This window comes from Chiloscyllium plagiosum, chromosome 27, assembly GCF_004010195.1.
Source record: "Chiloscyllium plagiosum isolate BGI_BamShark_2017 chromosome 27, ASM401019v2, whole genome shotgun sequence".
In the NCBI taxonomy this organism is placed as follows: Eukaryota; Metazoa; Chordata; class Chondrichthyes; order Orectolobiformes; family Hemiscylliidae; genus Chiloscyllium; species Chiloscyllium plagiosum.
Genome location: NC_057736.1, coordinates 5678245 through 5691778, shown reverse-complemented (window position 1 = coordinate 5691778; position 13534 = coordinate 5678245). Strand labels below are relative to the sequence as shown.

Below are 13534 nucleotides of genomic sequence, written 5' to 3'. Positions count from 1 at the left end.
GAATGGTGCTGGGGTGTTGCTGGGGAGGGGGTGTTGCTGAGGGGGGAGGGGTTGGAACTGAGGCAAACCGAGTGAACAGCGGTTCCAAGGGACGTGATATTTCCAATCGGCTCTCCCCTTTGGCGAAGGTCTGTCCTTACTAAGGAACGGATTTAAATTGGAGATTTCCTTGGTGGTGGCGGTAAGGGGGTGGGGGGGGGGAGAGCTGTCCCTTTAAACTCAGGGGAGGGGCGGTGTTGGAGCTGCCGATTCCCTGAAGAAGGGCTCATGCCCGAAACGTCGTCTCCTGTTCCCTGGATGCTGCCTGACCTGCTGCGCTTTTCCAGCAACACATTTTCAGCTCTGATCTCCAGCATCTGCAGACCTCACGATTCTCTCCTGACGATTCTTTTGCTGAGTTGAAGCCCCCGGGGGTGGTTACCCCCCCACCCCCGGGTAAAGCAGCTGCTTTGGGGAAATGCCCTCAACAGGAGCTCAGAGAGATACCTCCGGGGAGACCCTGAGCAGAAAACACAGCCGGCAAGGGTCTGTCTCCATCATCCCTGAAATCGTTTCCGAAAGTTTCCCTTCCTGATGCCTCTGGCTTTAACTTTCTGGTTGAACCTGCTGTTTTGCTTAATGTTTCCCCCCGGATTAGGACAGAGCAGGGAGTTGGAGCCTGAGCCGCTTTGCGAAATGTTTTCTTTAATTATCTGTTCAAATTCTTATTTAAACAAAATCAACGTGTTTGCTGTTAAAGGAGGAGTGTGTCTGTGATGTGCAAGGGCTATTGTAATCCCAGAACTGAAATGGTAAAGGCAATTTTAATCCAGGAGTTGTATTGCCAAGGGCAATTGTAATCCCAGAGCTGTAATGTCAAGGGCTATTGTAATCCCAGAGTTGTAATGCCAAGGGCTATTGTAATCCCAGAGTTGTAATGCCAAGGGCTATTGTAATCCCAGGGCTGTAATGCCAAAATCTATTGCAATCCCAGAGTTATAATGCTATTGTAATGCCATTGCTAGAAGTCACACAACACCAGTTATTGTCTAACAGGTTTATTTAAAATCACAAGCTTTCAGATTGAACCTGTTGGACTATACCCTGGTGTCACGTGACTTCTGATTTTGTCCCCCCCAGTCCAACACTGGCACCTCCACGTAATGCCAATGTACTGTGGTAACACATGTGGCACGTCTCCGTGTAAGGGACTGACATCCCGATGCACCTCTGCCTCTGTAAAACATTCAAATCCAGCAACCTCCCTTCTCTCTGTCTCAAACAAATCCAAAACCCGCACCACTCTCTCTCTCTCTCTCTCTCTCCCTCTCCCTGTGTAAAAGACACTCACACCCCCACCTCCTAATGTGGTACAGTCAGATCCCCACCTACCCACCCCCCGTTGGGGATGCGCTGTCGGGCAATGGGAGCAGAGGCGGTGAAAAGCCGGGGGTGGGGTGTTATTACTGGAATCGAATTATGTCACCACCGACACGTCGCTGTTTAAAACGGGAATCTGGGTTAGGGAATCGGAAAGAATTTCCCAAATCCGACAGGGAATTCTTTCCACTCTGTAAGAGCCCGGGGAGAGGGCAACAACAGAAAAGGACGGGTTCTGTGTGATGCAGAGTGAGATGTGAAGCACTTTCCTATCGCAGGTAAGTAAGGTATAACCATCACCGGCCTCACTCACCGAAAGATCTGCGGATGCTGGATAAATCAGAAACAGAAATTGCTGGAAAAGATCAGCAGGTCTGGCAGCATCTATGACCCTTCCTCGGATCTCGAAACGCTATCTCTGTTTTCTCTCCACAGCTGCTGCCAGACCTGCTGAGCTTTTCCAGCAATTTCTGTTTCTGTTTCTCACTCATATCTCTCAGCTCTCGGTGTCCCTGCAGTCCGGGAGCAATCCGTTTACCATCAAACTCAGGTTGCGAGCGGCTGTGCCTGTTTCAGCCAGGATAACTGGGAATGAAAGTTCATCCCTTTTCCTGAAAAAAAACGATGTGATTGTGAAGGGTTTTGGGGGTGGGAGGTGCTGAGGGGTAGAGATTGCTGGTGGGGTGTTGGTGACGGGGAATATAATATAAATCTTTCTCTATTAATGAATAGAGGGAGTTTATATATATAAAGATTTTAATGAATAAAGTATATTTTTGAAATTTAAAAAATATATAATACATTGTCACACACGCAGTTCGGTCCTGCACAGCAGCATATTAAGTGAACAAACATTTGAAAACGACAAATGCTGGAGATCGAAATATTAGCTTGCTCTCTCTCCATGGATGCTGTCTGACCCGCTGTGATCTCCAGCATTTGTAGTTTTCAGTACAGATTCCAGCATCTGCAGTAATTTATTCATTAAAATCTTTATATATGGGAGTTTATATATAATATAAATCTTCATATATATATATAAATCTTTATATATATAATAAAAATATAAAAAATACTTTATTCATTAAAATCTTTATATATGAGAGTTTATATATAATATAAATCTTTAATAATGAATAGGAGCTTATATGTAATATAAATCTTTATATATATATATAAAGATTTTAATGAATAAAGTATATTTTGGAAATTAAAAAAAATATATATAATACATTGTCACACACGCAGTTCGGTCCTGCACAGCAGCATATATAAAGATTTTAATGAATTAAGGGAAATTCATTATATATAATATAAATCTTTACATATATATAAAATGTTTATATATAAAGATTTTAATGAATAAAGGGAGTTTTTTATATATATAATATAAATTTTTATATGTATTAAAAATCTTTATATATATATATATAAAGATTTTAATGAATAGATTATATTTTTGAAATTTAAAAGATCTCCCAGCCTCCCTGACCATTCTAACGACCCGCAATCTCCTCCGTGCAGACTCTCTCTGTTTACCCGCGAGTTCAGGGAGTGGCGATGGAAGGTGGAACCAGCAGCACTGGCCGCCCCTCGGCCCCCGGCAAAGAGGATTCCCTCCTGGACAAGGATAGACCTGAGGCCGAGTACATCAACTCCAAATGTGTTCTCTTCACCTATTTTAACGGGGATATCAGCAGCACGGTGGATGAGCACTTTACCAGAGCACTGAGCAACTACAGCCCTGAGAGCAGGAGTTACAAACCCAGGAAAAGCACTGCAGGGTCATCAGGTAATCGAGCACAGTGAACACAGCATTTCTGAGGCGCGTGCCTCCTCCTTCCCTTGTGTTTTTTTCCAAATGCATCAAATATTGTTTTTAAAACAATCTTTTTGAACTGTGCTATTATACAGTTTGTGTATAGACTCATACGACTCGCCAGGTGTCCTGAATTAACCTAGTCCCATTTGCCAGCATTTCGCCCATAAACCCTTCCAATCATATACCCATCCAGATGCCTTTTAAATGTTGCATTTCCACCAGCCTCCATCACTTCCTCTGGCAGCTCATTCCATACATATACTACCCTCTGTGTGAAAAAAGTTGACCCTCAGATCCCTTTTAAATCTTTCCGCTCTCACCTTAAAACTGTGTGGTCTCCCCTACCCTGGGGAAAATACCCTGACTATTTCCTCTATCATATTCCTCATGATTTTATAAACTTCTATAAGGTCATCCCTCAGCCTCAAACACTATCTTTCCTATAGCAGGGAGACCAGAATTGAAAGCAGTATCCCAAAAGTGGCCTCACCAATGTCCTGTACAGTTGCAACATGACAAACCAACTCAATGCTCTGACCAATAAAGACAAGCGTACCAAATGTCTACCCAGTCCACCAGCGACTCCACTTTCAAGGAACTGTCTGATGCTGTCGGGAATTTGCTCTCTGTGTGATCAGCTGTTTCTTGAGGGTCCAGTTTGCAGTTCTCGCCCAGTCCAGAGAAATCTGTGAAACCTTCTGAATTTCTCCCGCGCTTTCACAGTTTCAGGTTCCCAACCTACGGAGTTCTTTCTTTCATGTCCCTGGTCCCAGCAATGTTCTGCTCAGGGCCCTCAGAACAGGACTCAAGCAAAACTTCAGAAAAGTACTTCAGATATAAATATTTTACAGGAGACTGTAGAATTCTCCGTCATTAACAGCCGTCACCCCAACCAAATCGAAATGAGTGAAATATGTCAGAAATGGGGAGGGGGGTCACATTTTCGAATCAACGACTGCATTGGGGTTGGGAACATGGCCACCTAGTGTCCTTACCTTTGGACCGGGAGGCCCGCGTTCAAGGCCCACCTGTTCCAAAGGTGTGTAATAACATCTCTGAACAGGTTGCTTGGAAAAGAGGTTGGATTAAAAAAAAATGCTTGGCTAATTATTTTTTAAAAACACAGCACAGTCATCACCCGCCTCTCCCACTCCCTCGCCGCCCAACACTCCCTCACTACTTTCTCTTTCTCTCCAGGAATAGGGATTGCAGACAGCCCATCGACCCATATTGGGAAAAAAACAAATTCCTGTTTCTTGGTTTAATGAACATGATAAATGTTTACCAGGAACTTGTTACACCCACCTGCCAATTCACGCCTGATGGTTATATGTATAACTCAGCCCCTAATAAGAAGCTAAATTATTATCTCAAACGAATAGGAACAAAATCAAACCACAGAACGTGCTAAAGGAGTTTTAAAGAAAGGGACTTACCTTTATATAGCGCCTCAGGACCTCCACAAAGCACTTCGCAACCAAAGAAATATTTTTAAACATTAAAAACCGAGAGTGCTGGAGAAGCTCATCAGGTTAGGCGGCAGCAGCGGAGAGAGAACACACAGTTAACGTTTCAAATCCACTCATGCCCCCTTCCAAGTTCCTGAGAAGAGCTCCCGCACTCTAAACGTGAACTGCTTCTCAGATGTTGCCTGTTCTGCTGAGTTTCTCCAGCAATTTCTGGGTCTTGTTTTTAAAAAAATCAGATCTCCAGCTTCTTTGCTCGTACCAGAAACAGTTTTAAAGGTGTAGGAACTATTGTGATGCAGGAAACGGCTGCAGTCACAGGGTACACAGTAAGATCCCACAGACAGTAGCATGATAAACAACGCCTTGAAAGATGTTGGTTGAGTAATAAATGATTCTGGATTAGAGTGGTGCTGGACGAGCACAGCTATTCGGGCGGCATCTGAGGAGCAGTAAAATCGACGATTCGGGCAAAAGCCCTTCATCAGGAGTCGGGAGTGTGGCGCTGGAAAAGCACAGCAGGTCAGGCAGCATCCGAGGAGCAGGGGAATCCACGTTTCAGGCTTAAGCTCTGCCTCATTCCTGATGAACGGTTTATACTCGAAACATCGATTCTCTTGCTCCTCGGATGCTGCCTGACCAGCTGTGCTTTCCCAGCACCAGACTCCCGACTCTGATCTCCAGCATCTGCAGTCCTCACTTTCGACTACCTGAGCAATAAATGGGGCAAAGTGAAGATATGTCTTGACCTACATCTGATAACCGGAAATGCCCGCCCTAAAACCATGTTGCCGGTTAGACTGTGCAAGGGTGAGGCTGACTGGGTACTGTACTCCTTTCCCGAACAGCCCAACACAACACAAAACGTTAACTGATTATGAATGTAACAGGCAAAACAAAAACTGTAGATGTGGCAATCTAAAACAAAAACAGAAAGTGCTGGAGAAACCCAGCAGGTCAGGCAGCATCTGTGGAGAGAGAAACAAGAGTTAATGTTTCCAGTCGGAGAGCCATAGAGATATACAGCACGGAAACAGATCCTTTAGTCCAACTCGGCGAAAGTGAGGACTGCAGATGCTGGAGGTCAGAGTCCAGATTAGAGTGGTGCTGGAAAAGCACAGCAGGTCTGGCAGCATCCGCAGGAAAATCGACGTTTTGGGCAAAAGCCCTTCATCAGGAATTTTCCAAAACGTCGATTCTCCTGCTGCTCCGATGCTGCCTGGCCTGCTGTGCTTTTCCAGCACCACACTCTCGACCCTTCCGTCCAACTTGTCCATGGACCAGATATTCTAAATTAATCTAGTCCCATTTGCCAGCATTTAGCCCATATCCCTCCAACCCCTTCCTATTCATATATCTATCCAGGTGCCTTTTAAACGTTGTAATCGTAACAGCCTCCACCACTTCCTCCAGCAACTCATTCCATACAGGCACCACCCTCTGCTTGAAAAAGTTGCCCCTTAAGTCCCTTTTAACTATTTCCCCTCTCGCCCTAAACCTATGCCCTCTAGTTCTGGACTCCCCCACCCCAGGGAAAAGACCCCCATTTATCCTATCCACGCCTCTCATGATTTTATAAACCTCTATAAGATCATCCCTCAGCCTCCAACCTTCTAGAGAAAACAGCCCCAGCCTATACAGTAACTCCCTGTTGCTCAAATCCTCCAACCCTGGTATGCATCTAAACCTTCTTCAGAAGGTCATCTTCACGGTGGCTCGGTGCTTAGCACTGCTACCTCACAGCACCTGGGACCCAGGTTCAATTCCAGCCTCGGGTGGCTGTTTGTGCGGAGTTTGCACATTCTCTCTGTGTCTCCCATGTGTCTGCAGTCCAAAGATGTGCAGGTCAGATGAATTGGCCGTGCTAAATTGTCCATAGTGTTAGGTACATCATTCAGAGGGGAATGGGTCTGGGTGGGTTATTCTTCGGAGGGCTGTTTGGGCTGAAGGGCCTGTTTCCACACTGTAGGGAATCTAATCTAATCTAAAAACCTGGTTTCAGATTCCAGCATCCAAGTAATTTGCTTTTATTTAAAAACCTGCTGAGTTCCTCCAATAAAATATCCCAAAATGGGCGAATTCACGCAGATTCCCAGTGCTAAAAATGGATCTCTCACAAATTCTTCCAGAATAGCGCCAGGAAAGTCCGCTCACGCTGAATGGTCCAACGGGTTTCGAACTAAACTTCAGAAAAGTATTTCAGATATAAATATTTTACAGGAGAGTGTGGCATCCTCCCTCATTAACAGCCGTCACCCTAACCGATCCAAAATGAGTAAAATGTGACACAGAAACGGGAATGGGGTCAAATTTTCGAATCAATGACTGCGTTGGGGTTAGGGGGAAATCATGATGAAGTTATAGTGAAAACTACACAGCACACTCTCTCCTTCCCCTTCTGCCTCTCCTCACGTTATTGCATTTCCTGGTGTGTCGTTAATAGGGAGCGGACTGTAATTAATGTCAGCAGATAGCAGAGTCTATAGATCAGTCTCTTTAATGGGTTACACATCTCCAACGTACAGCCCTCAAAATAGAACATGAGTTTCCAAAAATGCTTTAATGTTAATAGACTGAGATTTGACCTTGTGATGGCTTCTGAATTCTGACTAAGAATAGGATGGTCGTGGACAGGACCTATTTTAAACGGTGCACTGGTCAATGCTCTTATTTTACATTTCAAATTCCAACAGTGGCCACAAAACTCGCGGCTCATCACCCGCACAGCGCCGCGCGTAATTACAGTATTGTAGCCCTCCGGGCTGCTGCTAAACACGGCACAGCCTTCCCTCAAATCGCTGAACACGGTCTTCTCAAGGAGTCAGAACACACGCGATGGGCCGAACGTTTCTTTTGTGTGTTTTGTTTTTCACCCGCGTTTCACTCCTGACCGCTGCCCAATTTTCCCCATGTCCTGACAAAATACCAACGTCAATACGGAAAAAAAACATTCTCGCTTTCATTAAAAGTAGACAGCATTCGACAGGGATCGAAAACAGCCAAGTCTTCTAGAGCTGAAATCAGCTACCTGATGAAGGATCAGTGCTCCCGAAAGCTAGTACTTTCAAAAACAAACCAGGTTGCATTATAACCTGGTGTTGTGTGATTTTTAACTTTGACTGGAAACGTTAGCTTGCTCTCTCTCCATGGATGCTGCCTGACCCACTGTGATCCCCAGCATTTGTTGTTTTTAGTATCTGCAGTAATTTGCCCCAGCATTTGATAGGGACCCCTGGTCCTCTCCTCCCCCATTCCAAACACCTCTCCCACACCTTATGGCATCTTCCCATGCAATCACAAAGCATGAAAAACTTGCCCCTTTATTTCCGCCTTCTTCACTATCCAAGGCCCCAGGCACACCTTCCAGGTAAAACAGTGATTTACCTGCACTTCACTCAATCTATTCTACTGTATTCACTGCTCACAATGTGATCTCCCTGGGCAGCATAGTGGACCAGTGGTCAGCATTGCTACTTCACAAGTGCCAGGGACCTGGGTTCAATCCCAGTCTTCAGACAATTGCCTGTGTGGAAGGTGCACATTCTCCCCCTGTCTGTGTGGGTGATGATGGTTTCCTCTCCAACAGTCCAAAGATGCAGGTTAGGGGGATAGGTCAGTGTGGGATGTTCATTGGAAGGTCATTATGGACTTGATGGACCAAATGGCCTGCTTCCACATTGTAGTGATTATATGACAGTGGGGGGATGAAAGACAGACTGGCAACCTCTCTGTGGAACACACACACTCCATCCATAAAAATGAACCTGTGCTCCCAGTTGCATGCCCCTTCAACCCAGCACCATGTTCCCTGGCCAATATTTCTGTCTCCGATTACAACATTTAAAAGGCATCTGGATGGGTATATGGAAAGGAAAGGTTTAGACCATAAGACCATAAAACAAAGGAGCAGAAATCAGGCCATAGCCCATCAAGTCAGCTCCGCCATTCAATGATAGGTTTCTCAATCCCATTCTCCCACTTTCTCCCCATAATCCTTGATCTCCTTGATACTCAAGAATCTATCTATCTCCGTTTTAAATATACTCAATGACCTGTTCCTTTTCTCTCTCCCTCTTTGAACATTCTCTATGTACTCTATTCATTCAACACCCCCATCCCATCATTACATAAAGGTCACACTTTCTCAGGTATTTTCAACACTAAGGGTGACTGGACTCGAAAATTTGCTTTTTCTCTTCAAAGACAAGACTTATACAGTTCATGGTGGGGACCTGGGTAGTGTGTAGAACAGAGAGACCTAGGGCATCTGGTACATAATTTTTTGAAATTTGCATCACATACAGACAAAAGGCATTTAGCACACTTGCCTTCATTCGCAGACCTTTGAGTATAGAGTTAGGATGTCATGTGAGGCTTCCTGGAGTATTGTGTGCAGTTCTGGTTGTCTTGCTATAGGAAGGATATTATTAAATTGCATAAAAGATTTACCAGGATGTTGCCAGGAAAGAAGGGGTTGAGTTATGAGGAGAGGCTGGATAGGCTTTTTTCACTGGATCATAGGAGGTTGAGGGGTGACCTTATAGAGATTTATAAAATCATGAGAGGCATAGATAAGGTGAGGGATTTCAAGATCAGAGGGCATACTTTTAAGGTGAGAGGGGAAATATTTATAAAAGACATGAGGGGCAACGTTTTTACACAAAGAGTGGTTTGTGTGTAGAATGAACTTTCAGAGGAAGTAAAAAAATTTCAAAGACATTTGGATTAGTACATGAATAAAAAAGGTTTGGGGGGGACATGGGCCAAAAGCAGGCAGGTGGGACTAGTTTAGTTTGGGAACATGGTCGGCATGGACTACTTGGATTGAAGGGTCTGTTTCCATGCTGTATGCCTCTGTAAATGCTGCCAGACCTGTTCTTTTTCATGCAAAAGATGGTGCGTGTATGGAATGAGCTGCCAAAGGAAGTGGTGGAGGCTGGTACAATTACAACATTTAAAAAGCACCTGGATGGGTATATGAATAGGAAGGGTTTGGAGGGATATAGGCCAGGTGCTAGCAAATGGGAAAATATTGTGTTGGGATATCTGGTCGCATGGGCGAGTTGGACTGAAGGGTCTGTTTCCATACTGTACATCTCTATGACTCTATGGCATGAGCCAAATGCAGGAAAATGAGACTAGGTCAGTTTGGGAAACCTGCCCATCATGGACAAGTTTGGCCAAAGGGCCTGTTTCCATGCTGCAAGACTCTATGACAACTGCACCTTCTTTAATAAAACCAAGAACTCCTGATTCCACACTGTAGGGATTCTAAGTTCTCATAAACTCTGGATGCTGGACATCTGAAACAGCATCAGAAATTGCTGGAGAAACTCAACAAATTTGGCAGCATCTGTGGAGATTCATGGTAAAGAGCTCCTGTCTGACCTGCTGTGCTTTTTCAGCACCACTCTAATCTTGACGATTGGAGAGAAAACTGAGTTAACACTTTGAGTCAAGAGACCCTTCTTCAGAATTGGGTGTTGAGTTACTCAAAAAGTTAACTCTGTTTTTCTTTCCACAGATGCTGCCAGACCTGCTAAATTTTTGCAGCACTTTCTATCTTGGCACGGTCTTTCAGACAGGTCGAGGGGAGTTGTGAGCCATGGGAAGGGGTATTCTATCTATGTTTACAATGCTAACAATCTATTGCTGTCCAGCAATCTGGGGAATGGTAATGAGTAGTGAACAACTTGCTACACGTGCTTTACAAACGAGTTGTTTGTTTTGTAAACCAATTGCAGTAATTTTGTGTCAACGTGAAGACCAGTTCCCCTATTTTAATACAGCTGTAATGGGGGGTGTTGTGGCATAATGGTAATGTCCCTCCCTCTGATCCAGGTGTCCTGGTTCAAGAATCACCTGTTCCTGAGGTGTATAATGACATCGCTGAACAGATTGATTGGGAAAAAATATCCAGAGGTTTTGGTCTAAAAAGGGTGTGAAGGTTCTAAAACAAAATCAAAAATTGTTAGAGAAATTCAGCAGGTTTAGCAGCATCTATGGAGAGAAAGCAGAGTTAAGGTTTCAAGTCCAATGATCCTTCTTCAGAATGGAAGCTTTCAGTTGTGTATCAGTCAGTAACTTGAGCCTTGCTTTCTTTTTATCTTTTTCCAGAGGGCACTTCTCTGACTCAGCGCAATTTCCCGGCATCTTTTTGGGACAGTAATTACCAGGTGCCAGCCCCTTGTCCAGCCCCAGCAGCGAGTAGCAGCAGCAGCAGCAGCAGCATTGACTCACCCCCCGCTGAGCTCCATTTCAGTCCCACAGAGCCTTACCCGGGTCCCCTACACCCTCACCTAGCCCAGCCACCGGAGCATTGGCACTACCCGCTGGGTGCCTCCCTCAGCCCACAGGGTGCAGCGTACCATCACCCCAGGACTATCCGTGAACTCTACCCAGTCAACCCCAACCTGGACCCCCGCTACAGCTCCCTGCTGGTGCCAACACTACGCTCTAGCCGACTGCAGCCAGCCATTTCCGGCCAAGAGACAAGCTCCCCATGGACAGGGGTCTTCCCCACCGCCGAAGTGACACAAACTTTAAACTTAAACGTGGAAGCAGGTAAGCCTCTTGTCCAATGTTAAACGGAGAGGGGTGCCCACTCTGTCAATGTGGAAATATGAGTGAACCAGGGCAATAACTGCACTCTCAGCGCAGTGTCCCTGCCTTCGAGACTGAATGCCTTGATTCAAATCCCACCTGTTTCAGAGGTATATCATAACCCATCTGAAGAAGTTAATTAAAAATATCTAAGATCACAACCCAATAATTGCATCCTGCAGTGTTGTGCCATTTACTCCAACTTTCAATCTCTTGTTGGATGAAGATCTCTTGTAGATTGTACTTGAAATACTTGTTTATTAAAAATAGATATAAAAAATCAATTCACCACTTCTTGTCTGCTCTGATCCATGTTCTTAACATTAATTAACCTTTACTGTGGCTCACATTTCAAAACTAAACACTTCACTTTCACTTTTCGATTAACATGTGGTTTCAGTTTTAAAGTATTTTGGGAGGCAATTTTTGACACTGTTGTTCCACATTCCACATCCAAATTTGGCAACTTTATGACTTTTAATTTCTGATCAGTTGTGTCACCCTCTCCCCTGGTGTCTACTTTTGATTGTGTTTCATAAATTGTTTCGTAAAGGTTTGATTGATTGTATGTGAGCGTCCATCTTCAAGAGAGAGAGCAGAGCCTCTGAACAGAGTTAGAGTTCTTTACAGTGAGCAGCTACAGGGTATACATTATTTGGTGAAGCCATTCATTAGTACAATGGCTTGGCTTCATCAGTCAGAGCATAGAGTATAAAAATTGGCAAGTTATGTTGCATCTGTGCAGAACTATAGTTAGACCATATTTGGAATATTGCATTCAGTTCTGAGCGCCACACTACCAGAAGGATAAGGCGGCTTTGATGAGGGAACAGAAATGGTTATCAGGATGTTGTCTGGTTTGGAGGGTATTAGTTATGATCAGAGATTGGACAAACTTGGTTTGTTTTCACTTGGACATTGGCAGCTGAGGGGTGACCTGATAGAGATTTACAAATTTATGAGAAGAATGGATAGTGAGACTCTTTTCCCAGGGTACAAATGTCAATTAATAACAGATGTAAGTTTAAGGTGAGAGGGGGAAAATTTAAAGGAGATGTGAGTGACAAGTCTTTTACATTGAGCCTGGAATGTGCTGCTAGAGGAGGTGGTAGACACAGATACAATAGTAACGTTTAAGAGGCATCTTGACAAGGACATGAACAGACAGGGAATAGAGAGATACCAATAGCATAGTGAAAGAAAGTGTTCAGTTTAGAAAGGCGTTGTGTGTCCATGCAGCTTGGTAGGTCTAAGGGTCTGTTCTTGTGCTGTATTGTTCTTTGATAATTGGGATTCCTGGGCTGTTAGCTTCCTTTGGTGGTGCAGTTCATTTCTTTACCTGGTTTCCTTTCAACCTTTCTTTTCCCTCCATCTCTCTTTCTTGTCAGGTCTTCAGAACCACGACAGAGCTAAGGATGTGTTCTGGTTTTAGACATGTGTGGCCACCGGGGTTAAGTGTACTGGCTGTAATTATGTACTGTGATCTCGGTTACAGCTCAACCCTGCTGTCTTCCTGGAGGACTCCTCTTCAGCTGATTTCTGCAAGACTTTGGGGATGACTTAGAGAAAACTTCCACACACACAGACATAGGCACACCTATTTGTACATATTCCCTGTCAACAACGGATTTGGGGACTAACCTCCCTCTCATTATAAGTGGGAGAACACATGCAAAAATGTTGTAGGAAAAAGCATTCAGTGAGATTATCGCAAAGGAGGATTCCGTCAGCTCTCATGTGACTGAAACTGGAAAGCAGGACTGAAAAGAAATGATAATCACAGTTTTTATCATAAAGTGGTTCAGTTATCTTTCCCCCTCTCTTTGTGTTTTTTTTTTGATGTGAAGAATTTCGCAGTGATTAAAGGATTAAAAAACATCAAACACGCCTCATCATGGAAATGTGTGTTCTTTGGGTTCTGTTTTTCCAGCAATTTGTTAAGAAGGATCACTTCACACCTGTGAGTTGGAATTACCACACATCACCGAGAGTGGTTCAAATGGTACTGTGGAAAGAGAAAAGATTATCCAATTTTTATTTCATCTTCCAAAATGGATCTATTGATGAAAAAACAACACTTACGAGAGAAACATTTATCCTTTTTATTTTCTTACTCAAGTATTACAGCAAGTAGCGGAGATGAGTTGATAATCTCATTTTATGAAGATGCTGATGGGAAACCTGGATGATAAATTGATTGAGTTCTGAGGAAAGGCCACTCAACCTGAAAAGTTAACTTTGATTTCTTTCCACAGATGCTGCCAGACCTGCTGAGCTTTTCCAG

At 44.1% G+C, this 13534-nt stretch overlaps 1 protein-coding gene across 5 annotated transcripts in view; it reads left to right on the top strand.

Annotated features, from left to right (window-relative positions):
* LOC122563493 (transcription cofactor vestigial-like protein 2) overlaps nucleotides 1-13138 on the top strand; it is a 14276-nt gene extending 1138 nt beyond the window's left edge. For 2 of the 5 annotated variants that reach the window (XM_043717283.1, XM_043717285.1), the window contains exons 2-4: nucleotides 2884-3151; nucleotides 10765-11211; nucleotides 12639-12815. In XM_043717283.1, the coding sequence (XP_043573218.1) occupies nucleotides 2884-3151; nucleotides 10765-11211; nucleotides 12639-12682 (759 nt within the window). In that variant the 3' untranslated portion in view covers nucleotides 12683-12815. Of the gene's footprint in view, nucleotides 1-341; nucleotides 526-1093; nucleotides 1638-2883; nucleotides 3152-10764; nucleotides 11212-12638 lie in introns of those variants that run through there. The other 3 variants (XM_043717287.1, XM_043717286.1, XM_043717284.1) reach the window with 3 other exon arrangements.
* The last annotated feature ends 396 nt before the right edge of the window (nucleotides 13139-13534 follow it).